Source organism: Cryptotermes secundus, unplaced genomic scaffold, assembly GCF_002891405.2.
Source record: "Cryptotermes secundus unplaced genomic scaffold, Csec_1.0 scaffold828, whole genome shotgun sequence".
NCBI classification, from domain to species: domain Eukaryota; kingdom Metazoa; phylum Arthropoda; class Insecta; order Blattodea; family Kalotermitidae; genus Cryptotermes; species Cryptotermes secundus.
In genome coordinates, this window is record NW_019720720.1 from 227,140 (window position 1) to 252,584 (window position 25,445).

Below are 25,445 nucleotides of genomic sequence, written 5' to 3' on the forward strand. Positions count from 1 at the left end.
ATAGTAGTTTCTTAAGTTGGATGCTTATCTTGAGGCACCTGTTGTTGAATCTTAGTTTTTACAATGTCTTCTTAAGGTCCTAGGGTATGTAGTGCCAGACAGGAAGATTATTTGTGAGTAAATTGGAGCATATGCCTAAAGGAGGTGAGGAAAGCCATGAACACTTCAGGATAGCCAGCTTTCAGGTTGAAATCTGAACGTGGAACCTTATCAGGAGTGCTAACCACTCAATCTTGATATTTGATGTTTAAAAAATATGTAAATAGCAAGTGTATTGTTTCAATTGGTATCTTATCTCACTGCCACCACTACTACTACTGCATACAGTGGTCACGGGTGTCATTCCGAAAATAAAAGTACTAGGCAAGTCCAGCATGCAGTTCCAATCCGCTGTAAATCGGAACATGTTTAGGGATGAATTGCTAAGGATATTATAATAGATTTGATAAATGCATTGCCAGGCAACGACTCTATAAACCCGATCCAACATGCAGCAATATAAGAAGCTGTGTTTTCTGTAGATCCGACTGACGCACAAATAAACTAGCTGGAGGGCAATCATGTGATATGTGTTTACAATAGGTCCATGTTTGTTCTTCTGCTATATATGTAAGAGTGACAGAATTCATTCAACGCAGTTATGAGTGAGTAGCAGCGGCAGAAGCACACAAACAAGAGGATAGCAGTAAGCTGTAGGAGTACAGCAAGCAAACAGTAAGCTTGAGGAGTGCAGAAGGGGATACAGGAAATCAGCATGTGGATGTTTAACATGTGATTTGAAGACTTTGTGTGTGCTGTAGTACAGTGATATTGGGGGGTTTGTGACTTAGGGAGACTTTTATAGTTCCTATGTTATAAATCCATGAAGACTAATGGAGATAAACTGAAGAGATTAGTGTGGAGTGCTTTGTAGTGTGAAAATCAGTAAAGGTGTTATAATTAATTGTAGTTACAACCTGTAAGTATGAAATAAATGTAATTACCGGTCTGAACCCTGTCTTTAGTCACTGTGACAGGTGACGATATGGAAACTTTCCCTCCAACTGGAACATCTGTGATTGTGTTTTCTGGGAACATATATTCAGGAGTAAACATAATGTGTGAGGCCAAACTGTATGTTACATTTACAGTAAATACGTAGTTTCAGTTTTAGCAATTAAATTTATTTCTTTTAATACCTCTATTATATTTTAGCATCCTGATGCATTGATACAACCCTTATGCACTTGTTTCCGTCTCTGAAGCAACATAAACTTTAATTTTAAAATGTCATTACAATCACATTTACATTTCTTAAAATGTGATTAAAGTCACATCTTATTTTATCTTTGTGACATGTTTTAGCCTGTAAGGCAATCCTCAGGCAGCTGTTAATTGATCGAAACTACCGAACTGTATCAGCTCGCGTGTCAATATATTGCATGTCATTGATTGAGAATGTTTGCCGTGCTTCACTCACGCTACCTTCATATTGCAGCTTCCGCACTGTGTTCTTTTTGTGGATAGCTGTCCCTAGTCGGGCGTGTATCCCTTGTATTTCTTGTAATTTATTTAAAAATCTCCTAAAATTAAATCCTTGATTAACAATGTTACTACCACATATTCACATAAATTTCTATGATTATTACAAGATTCCTAATTGCTGTTAACAGCAGTCAGAGATCAGTCTATGATTGATTGATTGATTGATTTCGTCACTGTAGATCATTGTACATGATAAAGGACAAGTCAAGTTAATTCTGAATATTAACAATTTAATATACGAGTAAGATTAAAATTACAGTAGTTACAATTGTTTACAGTTGATTACAATTTAGAATTAGATATTCTTATTTGTGGAGAATTTGATGGAATGAAACTCTAAGTGTTACTCTAAGAAACTAAGGATTTTATGAAACTATTTCTTGACATATATTGTTTAATATTGCATTGTTCCTATGTTTCATTTGTTTCTTTCCTTGCATGCTGCAGTTTATTGGACTGGATCCGAGCCTCATCTCTTCCACTTGGACTCTCATTTTCAATTCTTGGTTTCTTCCACTGGGTAATGAAAAAGTTAGAAATTTGAGGGGCATCCTTGGTTAAAAACTTCCAAAAGGTTTTATTCTAAGTTGTTAGTATGCAGTGATTAACAAGGCTTAGTATACTTAGAAATCTGTATTCTTCACCTTTTGATATTTTATTCTTAAGAAGAATGCTGGAGGCATGTTTTAGAATAGCTTTTATATGCATATGTACCTGTAATTATGATTTCATTGTACATTTGCTTGATGAAAATAGTATTTTTGAAGGGAAACTGTGGTTCTCTCTGCAGTTCACTCCAAATTGGCATTTGAAGCTTTAAGTGAATTTATGACATTCCCTTCATGTTCAGTAACCATTATTGTTGGATGTTTTATTCTCTGAAGTCTCTATGGCAGTAATTGTGCCATAAATAAATATGGAAAAAACAGATTTCAATGAAAATTAGCGTACTTGAGTATTTGTTTTCTTTTGCATATAATTCTGTTCCATGCTGTACTTCCTGAAATTTTTCTGAGAAAGGATATTTCTGTCACAGGTGAAAATTAAGCCTGAATATTGCATGAGCAGGTACAGATTACTTTAATGGTCTGCTGGAAAAGAGTAAAAAAAGAAAGAGGAGGAGGAATACTGAAAATGTGTGGTGCTCAGTAAATGCAGTGTGTATGTGTACCATGAATTTGGGGTTTCTGATTAAATTATAAACACATAAGTAAGTGTACAACATGTTTTTTTTTTTTTCTGTCTGGAACTCCTTGTCCTAAATGCAAATATGTTGAATTCGCTTGGAATTCCATTGCAAGTACAGTATGTCTTACTATATAATCAATTATATCACATGAGAATGATATCATCTCATTTACGCACATGAAAAAGTCATTATATTTTATTCTACAGCTGACATTTGTAAACAGAAGTGATAAAAAGCATTCACTGCAGAGTACACAATTTATAAGGGAGGAATGTAAACAATGTAGTATGAATGTTGGCAGTACAGTCTAATATTACACTGTGCTATCACTGAGAAACGGGATCCACATTAGCATGAGTGGCCATAGAAGCCTGGAATCTTTTGTAAGTAAGGTACATTGCTTGTCTGTAGAATAAACTGCCCTTTGGGCTCTGACTTACTAAAATGCATGTTATTCTATACAATCTGGTGATAGCATAGCATGAATCAGTTAACAGACTTTGTTACTGGAGTTTGAATTTGGTGACAGTGTGCCATGTCTGGTTGTTTGACCAGCAACATAGTCTATAAAGTGAGATACAGTGTGCAATATAATAGGGCATGTTAACAATGAAGAGCATTTGGTGGGGGGGGGGGGTTAAAATTCAGACAGTCTATTCTCTTTTCTACATTTTTCACAGTTCTTCTCAACTGCTTAAGACGATCTAAAATGATGGTATAGAATAGGCAGATACTTCTCCCCATCATTCATGCAGACAGAAGAGTGAAATATCATAAATAATTTGCAGTGTTCACTTGGATATGGTCATTCAGAGTAAACATAGTTCATACATTTTCTTTATTAAAACCATCACAACACAACTATATTAAGGTCAGTGCCTAGTTTGGCTAGTTTGGTTGGTATGTCCGGTGTGGTTCACAACCGAGCAGCAGCCTGTGTTGCGGCCGGCGGTGTCATTTTCGAAAATCAACTTTAAGCACCAATCAATTCAAATTAAAGGTAATTTCACGAAGTTAACTTTACATTCATACTTTAAATGTATCATGTATTACGCTGGTTTATTATTTTGTTCCGTTTATTGTCAGTAATCTTTACCTTCTGTTATGAGTTTAAAACAGCCATAACTCCGTAACCATCCAAAATCGGACACATGTTTATATGAACTTTTTTGATCACAAAGACCTAGGAAATCACCTCCTGCAGTTATGCCCTAAAGTCGTGAAACACCCTGTATGTTGAGCAAATTTGGAGCTTTGTCCGTTATTTATTATGTCTCGTATGTGTTCTCTGAATCTGACCTTAAAGGTACATCTGGTCTGTCCTACATATTTTAATGGACAGTCAGCACATTGTAGTTAGTAAACCCCACTAAGATTATACTTATCATTTCTGTCATCATTTATTTTTAACAGATGTTTTATATTGTTTTGTCTTATATGAGATACCAACTTCAGTATTCTTGAAAATGTTAGTAATAGATCTGATTTCATGGCCGAAATAGGTAAATGTGGTCCATTTCTTTTTGTGCATAGTACTTTTGTGGAGGGTTTTTGTGTTAGTTGTATGGTATTCAGTGGGTAGTTATTATTTAGTATAGTTCTAACAATGTTTTCTTCTATGTTTTTATTGTTATGCAAAGGGGGATATTGATTCAATCAGTTAATGAGAAAGTTTATAGAAGCTTTTTTGTGTTCAAATGGGTGACATGAATCATTGCAGATGATTAGATCAGTAGTTGTAGGTTTTCGATAGATTCCTAGTTGTAGCTTTTCGTATATTTTCTCGATGGATAACTCAAAGAAATTTATTGTATTATTTATTTCTTTTTCCATTGTGAAATTGATATTAGGGTGGATATTGTTGAATTCATACAAAGTATTTTATGATTAAAATATTGTCACTGTATCTATAATTATCTATTATTTGGTATTTCGTCAAAATATCAATGATAGTTGTATGTTCGAGGTATTGTATTTCAGTACCAAAATCAGTTTTTAATTATAACAAAATTTAATACTGTCACTTTCATATCATTTTCAGATTAACATTAATATTACTACATCTACATCATGAGCCTCCAAAACAGTTTATTATATATACCAAAATATAGAATACTCCAATTTGTCCATGGGAACACAACAAAATCACAAAAAACAAACAACCGACTCAGTGATGTAAACCATCACTCGAAGAATTTTATTCTTGTTTTATACTATAACTTTTGTTTATATAATCTAATTTATTGTGTTTTTATGCCAAGTATTTTAATATAATTAATATTATTGTATCAAATATTATTAGTACTGCAGTTCAGTGGGGTATATATGTTAGTGTATTTGCCTGATGATGGCTTTTAATAGCTGAAACATGTAGCAGAGCCAAACTAGGCACTGACCTTAATATAGTTGTGTTGTGACGGTTTTAATAAAGAAATTATATATTATAACACAACAGGATGCATGAAATGAAAATTATTCATACAAGCAATTTTTTCCTCCATGTCTATCATAAATTTTGGATTTGGGTAAATAAGTCTGCATTTTCTCTTCCTTTTTAATGCAACTAATGATGTGCATGACCAAATGAAAATTATCTTCATTTTTATTTATGTATAGTTTATTCAAGGATGTTATCAGTGAGTTACGAATTGTGAAGGATGTGGAAGTGGTTATGACCTGATTAGAAGAACTGTTTCAGCATTTGCCTGGAGGAGCCAAGGAAGGCCACAAAATCCCTGTCAGGATAGTAGGTGTCTTTGCCAAGATTCAAACTGGACACCTTGTGAATATTAGTGAGATGAGGTGCTGTTTGAGCCAAACTGCGATTAGATCCCTGCAAACTAACAAGTAATTCAATTTATATCTGTGCGCGCATGTGTGCACACTATATATATATACACATGTACATACAGCCCTCCCCCCCCCCCTCTTTCACCTAAATAATATTAGCCAATATTCTCACACTTGGTTTTAGCCTCAAGGTTGAATCATTAAATGCTCCAGCAGATGTGTGACTTTTGACTTTGAAAAGTTTGCTGCTATCTATACAGGCACGTATCAGTAAAACCATTATATATATATACACTCATACAAATATACAACTCTTGGTTTATTGCCAGTCACAGGGGTTGCTTCCTGTAAAACCATGTTATGTTAAAGACTGCTTGAATCCTGAGATCCTTATTGCACTCTCACTTGGGAAATGTATGTGAGCATTTTTCTGATTTTTCTTGTCTGATATTGGTAAAGGTCTTGTGATGTGCCAATCTATCTTCCAAGTATGTCCTTCAAAATCTCTAAAAGAGTCACACTTTCTTAAGTAAATTCTGATTTGTATCAGGCTGGAAGGTCTAATAGATGAATGCTGAAGCAGAGGAAGGCTTATTAACCCCATTGACATCTTCCGATTTCCAGTTGTCATTCATCTTTAGCCATCCATTGTCCTTCCCCTGATCCTTTCCTTGTAATTGCATCACAGGCTTCCTTCATTCACCTACTCTAGGCTTTCCTCCTGCCACAATGACTTCTTGTTTTCCGTTTTGGTCCCGCTAAAGTTACTGTTGTATTTATCAAACATTCTTTGTTAGCTCACCAGAACCAGTGTGCATCATTTGAGCACTATGTTCGAGTCACAAGACCATGCCATAGTTCAGGTGGTTAGTCACTGGCTTCCAACTGTGGCAGCCTGGGTTCAAACCCAGGTCAAAGGGATTTGTGGTAGACAAAGTGGCACTGGGGCAGGTTTTCTCCAAGTACTTCGGTTTCTCCACATCCTAGGTTTATTGCCTGTATGGATATATGGAATATGAAGGAAATGAATGAATGAATTCTCATTCCACCAACTGCACACTCCATACTAATCTATCATCTGGGGCTGGTGCAATAGGCCAGTTAGTGGCTGACAAACCAAGTGGATTCAGCCTCACCCCCCCAAAAAGTAAAAAATTAATGGTCGAGTCACATGAGGTACGGAATATCCGTATATAGCAAAATAATGGGAAATCTCACAGCTGAGCCAATAGTGAGAGTAGCAGCACAGAAAAAGGATTTGTGGCTTCCCATAATAATGGAATACTGTACAGAGAGGAAAGCTGTATTGTGGAATGTTATGCCATGTAGTCTGCTAGACGCTTGGCGACATTTCGGAAGAATATGCTGCCTCCATCTTCAGGGTAGCAGGGAAAGCCAAGCAAGCAATTCAATTTGTACTGCCTTCTAGCCCTACATGTAGGAATGGTGTATCAGTCATAGCTTTACCGTGTTTTCTGATACAGCAGCAAGAATTTCATTGGCTGTTCTGGGCATCTTCACGTATTTTAAGAGTACTATATATATGCGAACTTTGTTTTTGTTTTGTTTTGTTTGTTATACTCTGGGATGTAAAGCCATGTGCAAATCATACATTTGCTTCTCGAACGAACTCCGGAAATTACACGTACGTTATACTTCTTCTAACGAACTCTATACTGAATCTTTGTAAACTCTGAATACATGACAGTCTATTTAAAATAAGTGACTACTAATTATTGATGAAAATTTTAGTACATTTTATAGTATTTGCTCTGGTGTACAATTTGTTGAACAGAAAATGTCAAAAGAAAATAAAAGGTGGGGGATGGTCGATTACCGGAACTGCTGGTCACGAGTTGCTCTTGCGTGCAGGCTATGAGCTGTCTGTTTTCTCTTTCACTTTAGTGCATTATTTCAGCAATTGGACGTTCGGTAGAGTTCTGTAGGAAGTGAATTTAATATCATGGATCTTAAGATATTACTCCTGATATCGTTTTCGTGTATATTTTCTCTTTCAAATGGTAAGAATGTAGTATACAAATATATTTGCGTATGCATTGTAAAGTTAATATGAAAGTTGAGTACAAAGTTTAAAATGCTGCTTCCCGTTGGTGAGCACTGCCGAATGACAATTTAGAAAGGTATTTTGCAATGTATCCATAAATTTTGATCGACGTCTGTGTAGAATACATATATCAGTGTAGGGTTTCCTTTATGGCATACGTTATGACGTCACAAGCATCCCATCCCATGTAAGCAGGATGTGTACAATATATCACATTAAGAAAGTATGAAGAAATGCGTACTAGTTTCAGCACACTACAGTACTGTAGATATGATCCCATAATACATTTGTATTAGTTTCTTGTTAGATATACTGTATAGTTAGAAATAGCTAAAATTCGACTGCACTAAAAATATGCATCAAATTGAAGGAGTTCCACACACACAAATCACTGCCTATATATCATATATAGGGAAGTTACTTGAAAGCCTGCTGCAAATGGTTTGGCTATTCCAGTGACACAAGCTCCTGAATTCACCTCTTCCCATGCACGTTAATACAGACACCTCCATAAAATGTTTATATTCATGCAGTGTGAAGTTATGTTTTAAAAATAGAGTGAACTTTAAATAGAATGTTAAATCCAATCTAAATGCAAGGTGTGTGACGGTTGTTTTAGGGGGATGTTCAACGCAAACACCAATTTCATCCCATTTCTCAGTGTTTTGATTCAGTTTTTTCGATCAGTAATATCCTGCCTAAATTTATGTATGGTTTTATGAATTTTATGGTATTCTGAAAATTGTGCTGTAATCTTTTTCCTTGGGGTCACACTGCATGCAAATCCATGTGAATTAGAGTTGGCATAAACTTTTAGTGTCTTCACATATGAGGGGGTACCCAAATGACTGCGTATGTTATACGCAGTCACAGGAGTAAGACACAACACAAAGCACAATACACATGAAAGTAGGAAGAATACTCTGACAGAAGAAGATAGGTGTGACTCGCGTACTGAAATACGACATAAGGATAACAAATCCTGAACAGTTTCAACATTTTTAATATTTAGCAATATATATGATGAATATATATTTTAGTTATTTTATTATAAAGACAACAGGGCATGCAATGCAGTAGATCAACGTACACCGAAAAGCACCTGAAGATGTCACTTTAGTGCTGAAACATGTAGTGCAAGAGAGAAGAGTAAGGTGAATAAATGTATGCACTGTAAGAGGGTCAGAAAAATCATGGACATAAATCAGTGCAACAGGACGCTAAAATATAACATTACCCCATCGTAAACTGTCAGACCTTTATAACTGTATAACTGGTCACAGTAGAAACAAATTGTGTGACATCGCTTAAAATCATGTTGAGACAAGTTGGCTTTTTGTGTTAGTAACGGTTGTTGAAGTTCTGATAATTTGTGTCTCTAAAGAAAGATCTTTATGGAATGTAAAGAGTAAACATTATCATAAGGAAATTGTTGGCCCAAATTGGATAAATGTTCCAAGCAACCAAACGTTTCCATAAACAAATGTAATATATTGTCATGACAGATACAGAATGTTGAACTGTTGAATGCTTTCTTCATTGTTGAAATAGTTTTCAAATGCTTGTGTCATGTTGTATTCCTGTTCAGCTGGCATGTTTTATGGTCTTGATTCCTTTACAGTAGGCATGCTTACATTTTGAGGTACCTGAGATTTTGATATATCAAAGCATGAATTTCTTTTATCAGTATTATATAAGGAGCATATACATTTTGCAGTTAAATCAGCTGTATTAGGTTATTTTTAGTTCAGTTATTGAGTAACCCCCTTTTGGCTGCAGTTATTCTGAATGTATATTTCACCGTTGTATGCCTGTAATTATAGATATCTGCCTACCTTGATAAATTTCTTCCTCGGTAAAGCTTCATCAGATATATCTTTAAAGGGAATGTAGCACCATATAATAACATGTGAGGAAGAACGATTCATTTCTCATATTTTTATTCTGTTATGACTTGTATAATTTTCTGGAGAAATTTTCCCCATAATATTCATATTTTTAGGCTACAGGAAAAGGTAAACTAATTCTAGAGGTAGAGACTGTTGCAGGAAATTGTTTAAGAAACTGGAAAACAGAGAACAGTTTAAATGTAACTCTGAGATTCATAGTATTAATACAAGACACAATAACAATTTCCATTATCCAGTATGTAATTTAACAGTGTTCTAAAAAGGAACGTACTATTTTAGAATCAACGTTTTTAATAATCTTCATTCTAGCATAAAGAACTTAGCTCATGACATGAAACAATATAGATTTGCTTTAAAAATATTTCTACTTTTAAAATCATTTTACATATTGGAAGAATATTTTAACTTCAACATTAATTAATGGTCTTGGNAACTGGCATGCGGAATGGTTGCAGAGTAATCCTTTTTATTTCACATTATGTATAGTGTCTCAATGCCATGTGCTGTTCTGAATGGAAAGTCAAGTGATCAGAACCCAAGACCAGTTGCCAAAATCACCATCCCATGATAGCCAGCATGGTATGTGTATCAGTTACTCCTCCCGCCAGCCAAACGAAAGAAACTTCCAGAACATTCTCAGTCTGTAGAATGGTGTGGAAGTTTCAGGAAAGATTTAGATATAAAAGGCTCTAGAAATATTATGTCATTCAAGAGTATTTAAAGGGTGTTTTTGGATGGTGCTGGGTATTGCTGACTAGTTGTGGAGGTTGTGATACGAGAAATATTAGAAGATTGCTGAGTGTTCCTGGCAAGTTGTGAACAGTACAGTTGTGTACCAGAGTAATTGTGAATGCAGTCTCCTACATCCAGAAGTATATGTCAGTGTTATAACAAAATATCAGCCTAAAAGGACTGATTTGTGTAACATCATGTAGTGCTATTAACAGTAAATTACGTTCATCATTTTCACTGGTAATGTGGTCCCGGGACTTCTTCGGTGAACCCTCTCTCATTGGAGCAACGCCTATTAAGCCTTGAGTAGAATCCTCATGCTTGCTCCTTAAACATTATCCCTGTTTTCATCCACACATCACTCCCAATATTTTTGATGTGGTTTTTTAAGATAATATGATGCTCTGTTATGGACGAGACATGAGTAGGAGGAAGAAGGCAAAGAAGAGCATGGTTAGAAGTGTGAAAGAAAGGTTTAAGTACAAGTAATTCTATTTTAGTTGTAGTGAATCTGAAAAGGCAAAATAGAAAAATTTGCATAATACTTCTTAGGCATGAGTTTAAGAAAAAGCAGACAAAGCAAATACTCTGATCATGATAGGGGGAGAAAACTGATAGCTCCTGGCCCTGTTTCAACACTTCACAGTTTCTCTTGAATCATAAGACTCCACAAGGCATGTGGGTGAATATTCCAAGAGACTTTAGACATGCTGATGATGAGAATAGTATCGGCACTGAGATATAAGAAAACTGAAGTGAAAGGAGTATGTCCATTGAAACAATTCTTGATAGGATAAAGTCTGAAATACCCAAGGTCTGGGTTGATCTGTGACAAACACGTGCACGCAAGAGTGAAGACATGCTAAATAATAAACATAACAAAAGATGTAGGAAAGTATTCAAGGTAGGTTACACTGGGAATGGATGGAAAAAGTTTGTAATTTTTAAAAGCAGGGTAGTTTAAACAAGCTGTGTAGCAAGATAGTGATTACCAATTTTTGTTAAGTTTGTTACTGTTTCTAACATATTGCTTCAAATAGAAAAACGTCTGTTCATGTGAAATTATATGTGGTTTCTATTGAAGAGACAGAGTTGTCTTCAGCATTACCAGTACTAACATCAGCTCCTTCCCCTACAACTGATTCATACTGCAGCAGTACAAACAATACTGAATTCATAATCATTGTTGTAAGAACTTGGTGACTTACATTATTTTACAGGTTTTCAGAAACAGAGAACTGTGTGAAACAGGTAATGTTCATATACTTTGCCCTCCATGTGGAAAGGCTAAGTCATGCTAAACTACATATGAGAAACAAACAGAAGAAACAAATCCATTTTAAAAATGGGAAAGCAATAAAAATACATGAATGTGTACAAATTTAAAATTTAATAATAACATATTTAGTATTTTATGAAGCCAAGGAAAAAAGTCTGAACAGACTTTCTTTTTACTTTTCTTGATACAGCTATGCCATGCCGTGCTATGCCAAAGATCACTCAGTCCTTGACTGAACGTGCCACTCAGCCCCATGCTTGGGTCATCTGTAACAGGAATGTCCACTTCTCAAACAAATCATAGGCTTCAGACATCCTTTTCATCATCTTCTGTGTCCTGCTTTCGTTGCAAGAAATCAAGATTCTCATTAGTCATCTCATCACTGTGTGATTCCAGTGTCTCATCTGCTTTCCTTTGGGCTGTTCCAAAATCTACAGTTGGATTTCAGAAACACTGATATGTTCCTGCTGAGTGTGAATGCACCCAACCATGTACTCTGCCACACATTGTTCAATGTAACCTGAGGAACTTCCCCTCAGTGTGTCTCAATGTTTCTGGCCTATGTGATATTGTAGCCACTGCAGGAGTTGTGAGTTGCTGGCATGTCGTCGCTGTCTCATAGAGCAGTTGTTGTGTTTTCTGAAGATAATAGGTCTTGATCATGACTGTGACCCTTACTTCATCAGTTGCCACACAGAGAGCATATTTGGCAGCATGAGAATGACTTATATATCAAGTTATGTCTTGTGGGATCTAATGCAATGTAAGTTGGTAGAAGTTCACTAGTTCAAACTTCTCTCCACCTGCTTTTTGCAGGTTACTTCCATGGTCAAATCTTCAACCTTAAAGGTGGAGGCAGTATTTCATGTGAAATGTTTGTCAGCTTCTACTGAACTGAATGACATTCATCCCAGAAGATAATAGTCTTTACAGTGACCACTGTTGAGAATCTCATCAGGCACATCTTTCAAAAGAAGCAAGGTCCTGCTATAGGGATTTCCTTACAGTATTTCTTGAAGAACGGAGAGGAAAACGGTGTAACTTAATTCTGTAACAGTCACATACCATTTGTCATGAAACTTTGTATATCATGCAGTGTTTGACCATATCAGTAGCATGCTTCATAAATCTTTTCATCAGTAATAGCAACACTGAAGCCTCTCACATTGTTGAGATAGTAACCTTAATTTTACTTGAATGCCTGAACTGATTGCTGTTATTGCCATATCAGTGGCATATTTTATAAATCCTTCCTGGCTGGAATGCCAGCACTGCAGCCTCTCAAATTGTATTATTTTGTTGACTTCATTACACTACATACTAAAGTATTTTTCTACTTGAATCAAATACCAAAACTGTAGTGAAAGTAAGCAATCAGTTCTTCCCCAGAACGTCTTGTTTTAATTACATCTTTAATACACATGTTCAAGATGATGCTTCAGTTGTTTACTGATACGCTGTGTATAAATTGTGTTTATTATAATCTATAATACAATATAAATTATGTTTCAATACACAGGTGTAGATAATAGCCCAGTGTCAGGGCCACCGCAACCCATCCCTACTGCTACAAGTACAACTGTAAGCCCAAACACCACTGCAGCAACTAGTACTACTACTGAAACCCCAACAACATCATCTACCATCAAGACGACGACCACCACCACCACCACCACAAAAGCCACCACCATAACTTCAACAACTTTGCCTACAACTTCCGTACCAACATCCACATCAACCCCCAGGCCTACACCAAAACCAACACCAACACCAAAACCAGATGTAGGCAAGTGGAATGTAACTGACAAGAACATAACCTGTATCTTGGCTGAAATGGCAGTTCAATTTAACATCACATATACTACTACAGAGAATACAGTAAGTAAGCAGTGTTTGAGGCAACTAATGATGTACAGTACTGTGTTCATTCGCTGCAAGGTAAAATGATTACATTGTAATGTTAAAAAGGCATGTATTAGTTGTTCAGCACAGACTATTTGGGGGTTAATTGTAACGTGAAATAGGAATTTTCCATCCGTTGGTATGTTATACAGTCAACTCTCGATTATCCAGGATAATGGTGGGGATGGAAATCACGATTAATCGAAAACCTGGTTAAGACTAATTTTATTAAAAGTAATACTGTAATACTGTACCTTCATAATACTATGGGCCTACCTGTATTTAAATTTATTCAACCTCATTAATAATGTTATATTTTAGCGTCCTGTTGCACTGATTTAAGTCCATGATTTATTTCAACCGTCTTCCAGTGCATACACTCATCTATCTCCTCCTCTCACTCGCACTACATGTTTCGGCACAAAAGTGACATCTTCAGGTGCTTATTCAATTTACGCTATACTAGTTCATTGCATGCCTTGTCTTCATATTAAAATAACTAAAATATATATTTATCATATATATGTTAAATGTTAAAAATATTAAACAATTTTAATATTTTTAACATTTAACATTTATCAATATATATGATAAATATATATTTTAGTTATTTTAATATGAAGACAAGGCATGCAATGAACTAGTTTAGCGTAAATTGAATAAGCACCTGAAGATGTCACTTTTGTGCCGAAACATGTAGTGCGAGTGAGAGGAGGAGATAGATGAGTGTATGCACTGGAAGACGGTTGAAATAAATCATGGACTTAAATCAGTGCAACAGGACGCTAAAATATAACATTATTAATGAGGTTGAATAAATTTAAATACAGGTAGGCCCATAGTATTATGAAGGTACAGTATTACAGTATTACTTTTAATAAAATTAGTCTTAACCAGGTTTTCGATTAATCGTGATTTCCATCCCCACCATTATCCTGGATAATCGAGAGTTGACTGTATAACATACCAACGGATGGAAAATTCCTATTTCACGTTACAATTAACCCCCAAATAGTCTGTGCTGAACAACTAATACATGCCTTTTTAACATTACAATGTAATCATTTTACCTTGCAGCGAATGAACACAGTACTGTACATCATTAGTTGCCTCAAACACTGCTTACTTACTGTATTCTCTGTAGTAGTATATGTGATGTTAAATTGAACTGCCATTTCAGCCAAGATACAGGTTATGTTCTTGTCAGTTACATTCCACTTGCCTACATCTGGTTTTGGTGTTGGTGTTGGTTTTGGTGTAGGCCTGGGGGTTGATGTGGATGTTGGTACGGAAGTTGTAGGCAAAGTTGTTGAAGTTATGGTGGTGGCTTTTGTGGTGGTGGTGGTGGTGGTCGTCGTCTTGATGGTAGATGATGTTGTTGGGGTTTCAGTAGTAGTACTAGTTGCTGCAGTGGTGTTTGGGCTTACAGTTGTACTTGTAGCAGTAGGGATGGGTTGCGGTGGCCCTGACACTGGGCTATTATCTACACCTGTGTATTGAAACATAATTTATATTGTATTATAGATTATAATAAACACAATTTATACACAGCGTATCAGTAAACAACTGAAGCATCATCTTGAACATGTGTATTAAAGATGTAATTAAAACAAGACGTTCTGGGGAAGAACTGATTGCTTACTTTCACTACAGTTTTGGTATTTGATTCAAGTAGAAAAATACTTTAGTATGTAGTGTAATGAAGTCAACAAAATAATACAATTTGAGAGGCTGCAGTGCTGGCATTCCAGCCAGGAAGGATTTATAAAATATGCCACTGATATGGCAATAATAGCAATCAGTTCAGGCATTCAAGTAAAATTAAGGTTACTATCTCAACAATGTGAGAGGCTTCAGTGTTGCTATTACTGATGAAAAGATTTATGAAGCATGCTACTGATATGGTCAAACACTGCATGATATACAAAGTTTCATGACAAATGGTATGTGACTGTTACAGAATTAAGTTACACCGTTTTCCTCTCCGTTCTTCAAGAAATACTGTAAGGAAATCCCTATAGCAGGACCTTGCTTCTTTTGAAAGATGTGCCTGATGAGATTCTCAACAGTGGTCACTGTAAAGACTATTATCTTCTGGGATGAATGTCATTCAGTTCAGTAGAAGCTGACAAACATTTCACATGAAATACTGCCTCCACCTTTAAGGTTGAAGATTTGACCATGGAAGTAACCTGCAAAAAGCAGGTGGAGAGAAGTTTGAACTAGTGAACTTCTACCAACTTACATTGCATTAGATCCCACAAGACATAACTTGATATATAAGTCATTCTCATGCTGCCAAATATGCTCTCTGTGTGGCAACTGATGAAGTAAGGGTCACAGTCATGATCAAGACCTATTATCTTCAGAAAACACAACAACTGCTCTATGAGACAGCGACGACATGCCAGCAACTCACAACTCCTGCAGTGGCTACAATATCACATAGGCCAGAAACATTGAGACACACTGAGGGGAAGTTCCTCAGGTTACATTGAACAATGTGTGGCAGAGTACATGGTTGGGTGCATTCACACTCAGCAGGAACATATCAGTGTTTCTGAAATCCAACTGTAGATTTTGGAACAGCCCAAAGGAAAGCAGATGAGACACTGGAATCACACAGTGATGAGATGACTAATGAGAATCTTGATTTCTTGCAACGAAAGCAGGACACAGAAGATGATGAAAAGGATGTCTGAAGCCTATGATTTGTTTGAGAAGTGGACATTCCTGTTACAGATGACCCAAGCATGGGGCTGAGTGGCACGTTCAGTCAAGGACTGAGTGATCTTTGGCATAGCACGGCATGGCATAGCTGTATCAAGAAAAGTAAAAAGAAAGTCTGTTCAGACTTTTTTCCTTGGCTTCATAAAATACTAAATATGTTATTATTAAATTTTAAATTTGTACACATTCATGTATTTTTATTGCTTTCCCATTTTTAAAATGGATTTGTTTCTTCTGTTTGTTTCTCATATGTAGTTTAGCATGACTTAGCCTTTCCACATGGAGGGCAAAGTATATGAACATTACCTGTTTCACACAGTTCTCTGTTTCTGAAAACCTGTAAAATAATGTAAGTCACCAAGTTCTTACAACAATGATTATGAATTCAGTATTGTTTGTACTGCTGCAGTATGAATCAGTTGTAGGGGAAGGAGCTGATGTTAGTACTGGTAATGCTGAAGACAACTCTGTCTCTTCAATAGAAACCACATATAATTTCACATGAACAGACGTTTTTCTATTTGAAGCAATATGTTAGAAACAGTAACAAACTTAACAAAAATTGGTAATCACTATCTTGCTACACAGCTTGTTTAAACTACCCTGCTTTTAAAAATTACAAACTTTTTCCATCCATTCCCAGTGTAACCTACCTTGAATACTTTCCTACATCTTTTGTTATGTTTATTATTTAGCATGTCTTCACTCTTGCGTGCACGTGTTTGTCACAGATCAACCCAGACCTTGGGTATTTCAGACTTTATCCTATCAAGAATTGTTTCAATGGACATACTCCTTTCACTTCAGTTTTCTTATATCTCAGTGCCGATACTATTCTCATCATCAGCATGTCTAAAGTCTCTTGGAATATTCACCCACATGCCTTGTGGAGTCTTATGATTCAAGAGAAACTGTGAAGTGTTGAAACAGGGCCAGGAGCTATCAGTTTTCTCCCCCTATCATGATCAGAGTATTTGCTTTGTCTGCTTTTTCTTAAACTCATGCCTAAGAAGTATTATGCAAATTTTTCTATTTTGCCTTTTCAGATTCACTACAACTAAAATAGAATTACTTGTACTTAAACCTTTCTTTCACACTTCTAACCATGCTCTTCTTTGCCTTNATCAGTAAGAGTGGTTTGCCTGTAGGAACATTTATGAGGGTTGTAGATGATGGTATTAAAGGTTGATACATGTTGCCAGTCATAGTTCTTAATGTACATACGTATATATATATAAATATATATATGCATATATTGTATGTAGCTTCAAATAAGCCTTTGTGTAATACTAGTTGTATTGTATGTAAATAGTGAAACATTAACATCATTGGTCTGCTCAGATTATTTTTGCCACACAGTTTTGGATGTTTTTCTCTGCAGACAAAATACGCCATTTTGGATATTCCCAAGAATACATCTGCATCAGGCTCATGTGGGAATGATTCTCAAGTGATGAATCTTGCCTGGTATAATGAGGGTAATAAAAGCAACATACTGACAGTTGTGTTTAAGAAGAACGTTACTGATAGTCACTTCATGATTCAAAACATCAGTTTGGTTTTAACTCCAAGTGAAGAAATATTCCCATCCATTAAAGGTAATTTGAAACTTTGATTAATAGAAGTTTTTTAAGTATCGTATTTTCAGTGATTGGATTTTGTTAGTGATAATTGGTTTATTTTTTGATATGCAAGTGATGTAGTACCAGTGTATTAACCATTTGCATGAAATTTTGTTGATGAGTTTCATGAATGTTTAGTCTCAAATAGCCCTTCCACCACAGAAATTGAGGATAGAGTATGTAGTGTAACTGATGGTAAGATATATGTCTATATTTTTAAGGCTTGATAAGTAGAGAAACATAAAAAGTAATTCTTTAAATTTCTTTTGGAAAAAATTCTGTTGTCTGGAAATGATCCTGAAAAAATGCCTTTCTTGATTGGTGAGCAGAGAACTATGATGGGGCCGAGCTACAATGCAATCTGCTGTAGTGTGGAATTGCTTGTAATGAACAGGTTAATTGGTTATATAGACTAAATTATAGAAGAACACTGAGAATATAGGTTTCTTTGTTTGCTCTGACATACATGCTCTAGATTATGCCATTTGGAAAGGCAGGAATTGAATGGCTGAAATCAGATACTTGTTCAATTGACAGTAATTTTGGGGGGGAGAATGTGACCCAAAACCAAAATCAGCACGAAAGTTAAAAAGGAACTCTGTATACTAAACCATTTAAACATGTTCCACAATTTAAATCCTGGAAATGCTTGTTATTCAGTTCAGGAGCTGTTACAAAATGTGTATTCCAAAAAATCTAAGATCATGCTGCATAGAACAGAAATGTTTACAATTCTGTGTGGCTTTAAATGATCTCTTCCTTTAAGGGAAAGATGAAACTAAAGTTCTCAGGAAAATAACTGGATTTGAGGAAGATGAACATGACATCCAGTACCGCTTTTAGAAAACATTCCCAATACTTTGCATGTTGCCATATTTATGTGTGTAAGTTGACATCATGTATAGGTCTTTAGAAGAGACATCTTGAGCCGTTGCACTTCTTAATATGTGACTAAATAACAAGGTGTGTCAAGTATAGCAAGTTTGGTAGGAGAATACAAAAGTAATATGCAAACATCTTCTCACTGTCTTCTTGACTTGGAGGAGGTGTGTGATGCCACATTGCAATATCGTAAGACCACTCCGGCAATGGAATCTTAGTGACCAGCTACCCTTTTTGAACATCCTCCAGGATTATTATTTTTGTGTTCCTCTCAGCATTATCTTATCTGCACATTACTTCCAGGAAAATGGAATGCCTTGAGGATCAGTTCAGGGTTATTTCAACAGTCTGGTTTGATGTTTAAATTGTACTTTGTAGTTGATCTGTAGGGCTAAACATCTGTAAGTAGACGATACTGACTTCAGATTGCTATAAATCATCACAGTTGACACAGAAAAATGTATTTTCCATCTCTTCAGCTACTGTTTGTTCTGTGTCTCTGGTTTCTTGGCCTGCTTTTTGTCAGTAATGTCTCACAGGGAATTTCAGTCGTGAGGCCTCTACATTAAATGCAAGTATTCACTCGACATTTTAAATTTTTATCTGGTGGTTAATGTAGTGGATACCAAATGGTAATTATTCATCTCTACCATGCTGTAATTCACTGTAAGAAATTCTGGCAGCTTTGTATATGGCTCCAGAAGAAAGTCCAGACTGTTTATCATAGACTCTGTCAACAACATTGTAATTCATCTTACCACTGGTTCCCCCTCGGGATTCTTGATAGCCTCATGTGGACTCCGAGAAACCTCTACTTTCCTTGCAAGGAGTTCCTCCATTTATAGTTATGCAGTGAAATTGATAGTATGATCACATATTCCAACTTAAGGTACAATATTTATCCCTTACATCGCAGCAGGTATGAGTTAAGTGTTAGTGCTTCTTGATCTGTGGGTGCGCACCATTTCTGATTTTTGTAGTGGCTTGAGATTTATTTGTTCAGGCAATTGCCAGTAGATAATCTTATTCCACGATGGCAAATCATACATCCAGTGATCAACTTTCTCACCTAGCCAATACGTGAGAGCTGTAACATCATCTATTATTTTGCAAGTTTCCTTTCCTCATACATATTTGGACTGGACACCGGTGTTTGCGTATTATTCATCCAGCAAACAACTTTCTCACGTGACCAATACGAGAGAGTTGTAACATAATCTGTTATTTTTCAGAACCCCTTTTCTCATATTTGGATTACACAGCTGTGTATGCTGACTTGTAATTTGTTCAAGGTTCCATTGATTGTGCATTTATTTATGATCTCTAGATTTGTCCTGTTGCTTCCCTAGTTGTCACAGTATATGCTTCGCCAGAATTCTGTGCCATATGTTGAGCTCTCTTGTGGCAGCAACACCAGCAGTATCACCTCGCATGCACAGCATCCCCATGTGCCTTGCGGTGTGTCCACAGGTACACACCAGACCATTCAGTCACCACCAAGATTCTGTGCCAAGTGTCCTGCCTCTGTAATACAAGGAATCAGTTGTCTCGCTGGATACTTGGCCATATGGATCTGCGTGGCTATGAGGCTGCCATTGCAGCTGCTAAGGAGGTTGCTTTGTTGGTGGTTTGTAAGAACAACCTCTGTGATGAAGAAAGTCGTCTTCTGGATTTAGGCACCGTGTATTCTTCGTTTTGGCTGACGTTTCGGAGGAACGTAGAATACACGGTGCCTAAACCCAGAAGACGACTTTCTTCATTGTCATCGCCGTGAAAACCTCAAAACTTACAAAGCTCTGTGATGTTCGCACTATTCTTCATCATCCTTATATGTCCTCTTGTAAGGATGAAATGAATTTATGAGGGGTGACATTTTGGACCCGTTAAACTATATGTCAATTCCTCTTGGTACCTCATGTGGGAGAATGTCCTGGCTTTGGATTGGCCACACTTGCCTGACACAAGGACATTTGATGTGGAGAGCCAACACCCTGAAAAGCAGGTAGCTTCACCTTCCTCCACCTTTATCCTCCTTCAGAAAACACAAGTGGATGGTGCTGCTTTTATCTCTCCGGTTCTTACTGTAGTTCACAGTGCTCCCTAGATGACATAGGGCTTAGCCAAGAACAGGCATAAGAAAATGGGAGTATGAGAAAACTTAATGCAGAATTATGTGTGTTCAACAAGTCCCACACTTCTCCCCTACACTACTACCAAATAAAAGAATAAATTTTAGGTAACAAAACTTAATAATAATAAGAAAAGAACAGAGAATATAACAGTAATACACAGGAGACAGAATGTAACCAAAGTGCCTGAAGACTTGGGGGGTTGTTACAAACTCAATAAGCAGTTCTGTAGGAGTGCAGATATACAAGGTGTGCAACTAGTAGCTCTTTTTCTGGAAACCATATGAATTTTTCACATAATGGAGATGCAGTTCTCATGAAAACCATTGTGGTGTTGTGGCTAGCAAAACTGACATGTAACAACTCTGTGCCGCAAAGAAACAGACTTGGGAACAGCAAGGTGTGTGCTTGTTTTTCACATAATGAAAATGCAGTTCTCATGAAACAGTCATGGCTAGCAAAACTGACTTGACAACACCATGCCAGAAAGAAACAGACTTCGGTACAACAGGTCATGTTCTTGTGAAACTAAAACACAGGTTGACCTTATACCTGGCAATACAAATGTACATACGAATATAATCTGTGGGTCAACAAACCACACCCACAAAGCCAGTGTTCCACAAATCATAACATGCTCGCACAAAATACACTCTACTGTATACACACAAAGGCTTACTTAAACACAGAACACATGCAAAGACCCATTTGATGTTGGAAGATTACATTGGGCAAATCAAACTTAATTTGGCCACATGCACAGTGGCATACATCACATTGGTCCTAGACAGAATTTAGGATACGTCCATCCCATACGACTTCCGAGATCAAAAGAAAACATGTCTACACTAGCAAAATCTAAGGCAAGCTACCTCAGAAATGGAAGGGGAATGGTGATTGGGTAGCCTGGTCATGAACCTATTTGTGCGTACTGTGGGGAGTACCTTATCATTCCTTTTACATGCTTTTATTAGACACCCATTTTATGATCAAGTATGCTGTACCTTGGATCTTGGCATCTTATGCGACATCCTTGGAGAAGATCACTGTAGCATATCAGATGTTCTGTTATTTTTTAAAAGTATTGGCTGTGTCAGGTCTCTTCTGACTGATGTTGGTTTATGTCATCTGAATGTTTGAACCTTCTATGCCACAGAAATATGTGTGTTTGTGTTATTTTATTAGGCACACACTTTTAGACCCTTATAACAGCCTTTTATGCAGCCAGACAATCTCGGTTGCCTTTATTGTATGGCAGAACTGAAAGTAATGTAGCAGTTTTACCCATGATTTTACTCACAGGCCCTTTTGCACATACATTTGTAAGTTTACAAGGAATTCTTATATAAAATCTAGACAGGCACAAATAGGCTTAAATGCCAATATGCTTCAGTACACGCATTCAAATGCATGCTTTGGTAGAGAGTCTTGGATGTAGAATATACAACATTCTCACTGAATGAGAACTGTGTCCACAGTAAAGAGCATATCCACAATCATCTGTATTTCACAAATTTTGAAAAGCATAAAACAGCTGTTTTAGTTTTCTGTTGAAAGTAAGTTTGCCCTCTTCCAGCTCTAAGTGAATGAAATAATATTTCTGATAAATAATTACATTCGTTTTTCAGACAAGAATATTACCAAACTGTACAATAATAAGACAGAATTCTCAACTACTCTGAGTAAATCCTATCGCTGTGCGAAAGAGCAGTCTTTTAATCTCCTGCAGGATGGAACCAATGTGACCATTGGCAATATTGAACTAAGCCATGTTCAGCTTGAAGCTTTTCACAAGACAATGGATGGTTCATTTGGTGCAGGTTAGTATCCTATTATGCATCTCATACAATATTTTTTGACATGTAAAATTTGTACTGTTCAATTATGTACACAAATAATATTGAAATTGTGGCAGATGGCAGTAATGGATACAGTTTATTATGAAGAAAGCAGTCTTCTGGGATTTGGCACCGTGTATATGTGGTGTTAACCGACATTTCGGAGGAACGTATCGCCCCCATCTTCAGGGTAGAAGAAAAAGTATAAGAATTCTGCAAGCGACAACACCGTGAGAAACGGTAAAGCAGACTGNCATAGTGTTCCTCTATGGGGAGGCTACTCAACGACACATTCGACGACTCGAGACGCTACGAATCAAGAAGACTAAACTACTCTCTACCCTTCCCTTCCTTCTTAGATGCAGAGACCAAAACACCATCCCTCGTTTCCTTCAGTTCAAACACCATATAAATTCTGACGCTGCCGACAGAATCTATAGACGCACGAGCTTCTGTTTAAATGTCTGCTTTACCGTTTCTCACGATGTTGTCGCTTGCAGAATTCTTATACTTTTTCTTCTACCCTGAAGATGGGGGCGATACGTTCCTCCGAAACGTCGGTTAACACCACATATACACGGTGCCAAATCCCAGAAGACTGCTTTCTTCATAGTCACCGCCGTGAAAGCCTCAAATCTTACACAGTTTATTATGATCAGAATGTATCATATGTAGATGAATGAGTTTAGAAATTTGTTTTCGGTGTTAAAATTTTAAATGGAACAAGAGAAAGTCGGATGTCTAGGTTTTAATTCAAGATTTAAGTTCAGCTACAAGTGAATGGTATCAGCATGTATATGTAGTTGTACTTAAAGGTTTTGGCACTATATATAGGAAAACATTCTTGTAAACAATGAAAAAATATATATTGCAACCTTGATGTTAATGATATATTATAAAATTCATAGAAATACTTGTTCTGACAGATACCTATAATCTCCAGAAATGGTTGAACTACAAATTCATCCGGTAACTTTCAGTTGTATGATATAATATGGTCCTAAGGTTTGAATACTAATTCAGGCTAAAAGAAAAAGTAAAGCTATCCCTGTAACAGGCTTTGGAGGCCCATAAGGTTGTGAGATGTTGAGAGTTCCACATTTTGCAGACAGCTCACAGATGGCGATGTAGTTGTTAGTCTTACATGCCAGCCGCTTTTTATGCCCCAGGAAGATCCCTGGTACTCATTTCTGTTAGAGGCTGAGTTGACCACAGAGCCATAGTGTGGCTGGAAGGATTAGGTAAATTGAAAAAAATCCAGTGACCTCATTGGGACTTGAACCCATGACCTTCTGGCTTGTAGCATAGTGCCTCAAACAATTATGCTACCATGTGTGTCAGGATTGATCACGTTTGTTTGCAGTATTGAATGCATGTGCTATGTGCAAAGGTAAAATAGCAGTGTTTGGAATTAGTGAAAATGACTGCAGGAAGTTCACAGGAAACTTTTAATGTGTTTTAATTATAGCACTAAATTTAGAAAAGTATAGTTTTTTGCTAGAAGTAAGATTATATTTTTCTTTCTTTAGCTGAAGATTGTGAAGGAAGTAGCAGTCCTGATATAGTTCCGATTGCTGTGGGCTGTGCATTAGTTGGTCTGGTGGCAATTGTCCTGATTGCATACTTGGTGGGCCGACGCCGCTCCCAAGCTCGTGGGTATCTCAGCATGTGAGTGAGGCATGCTGATGAGAAGAAAGGAAGGAGGAGTGAATGATAGTACATATAAGTCTTGGATTTGTTAACTGAATGAGAAAATAAAACAAAATAGGTTACAGACGGATTTCAGATATATGCCATAGACTATAAATATTTTACTGGAAAATGAATGCAGTAAATAATGAGGAATCTCGTTTTGGGATTTGTAATGTTCAAACTTAAAACTCAAGGTTGAATAATATCAATATAATTTTACATGCAGTGGTTTCTTTCAGTATCTGTTTATATTGTGTTTAATCACACATTGAGCCAGTTGTCTAGTCACTTAGAAGCTGACATTTAAGTAGGTACACATTTTATTTAAATTGATGGGAAATATAGTGGAAGAAACCTCTGTATGCACCTGTTACTGCTGTATCAATGTATTGCTGTGGTAAAAATGATACTGTGGTAATGCTTTCTGGTAAATGGTAAAATTGTTCCATCTGGTAGTAGCTCATCTGTGATTCAAGGGCTGTTCTTAGCATGTATTTAATTATACTAATACGAATTTTATGAACCTGTTTGTCATGCTTCAGTACCTAATAAAGTGAGACTTTTCAAGGTTTCCATGTCATTCCAGAGGTTCTTTTGTTTTTGTTTGAAAGTTGTTTGTAGAATGTACATGTTCAAAGAAAGATAGAAAAATTTAATTGTTGTCTAAATTCCGTTTGCTAGTGAATTTGAATTTTGTTCTTACTTTTAATTTGTCCTTTTAGAAGAACTAGTGAAAATTTTGAATGTTTAATAAGGTGGTTCTAGTCCTTTGACTCCTTCCTTTCATTTCTCAGTACTGGAACATTATTAAATGTGAACATGAATTGTATGGCTGAAATCATGACATTTATGAACTTCATTAAAAGCAAAGGACAAGAATCATCTTTTGCAGCAATTATAGGAAAATTGAGAGATCCATCTTGTGTAGTGCTTTAACATCGAAGACTGTACACTTTGCTGAATGAGTCATTTTCAGATATTCTTTACTACAATGTTCATTTTTTTACTTATAGGATTGAAAGTTGTTCATATTGGAATTGTTAATGTAAATTTGTGTTCTTAGGGGAGGGGGAAGGGGCCTTGCCCTGCATTAACATTATATGAACTTGTCCTTCTTTGTACAGGATGTATTATCTCGAAATAAAATCTTTTATGGGATGA

At 36.4% G+C, this 25,445-nt stretch overlaps 1 protein-coding gene across 1 annotated transcript; it reads left to right on the forward strand.

Annotated features, from left to right (window-relative positions):
* Positions 1-7,343: 7,343 nt before the first annotated feature.
* Positions 7,344-25,445, forward strand: LOC111872152 (lysosome-associated membrane glycoprotein 1). Its single transcript, XM_023865746.2, has 5 exons — positions 7,344-7,524; positions 13,009-13,367; positions 17,503-17,719; positions 22,383-22,574; positions 24,122-25,445. Exons 1-5 carry the CDS (start codon positions 7,467-7,469, stop codon positions 24,262-24,264), a joined length of 969 nt encoding a protein of 322 aa, XP_023721514.1. The 5' UTR covers positions 7,344-7,466; the 3' UTR covers positions 24,265-25,445.

Excerpts from the sequence above, each read along its gene's own strand:
- LOC111872152 (XM_023865746.2), top strand. The coding sequence starts at position 7,467 with ATGGATCTTAAGATATTACTCCTGATATCGTTTTCGTGTATATTTTCT. Across the intron at positions 13,368-17,502 it reads ATACTACTACAGAGAATACA|ACAAAATACGCCATTTTGGA; the intron begins GTAAGTAAGCAG and ends TTTTCTCTGCAG. Across the intron at positions 17,720-22,382 it reads AATATTCCCATCCATTAAAG|ACAAGAATATTACCAAACTG; the intron begins GTAATTTGAAAC and ends TTCGTTTTTCAG.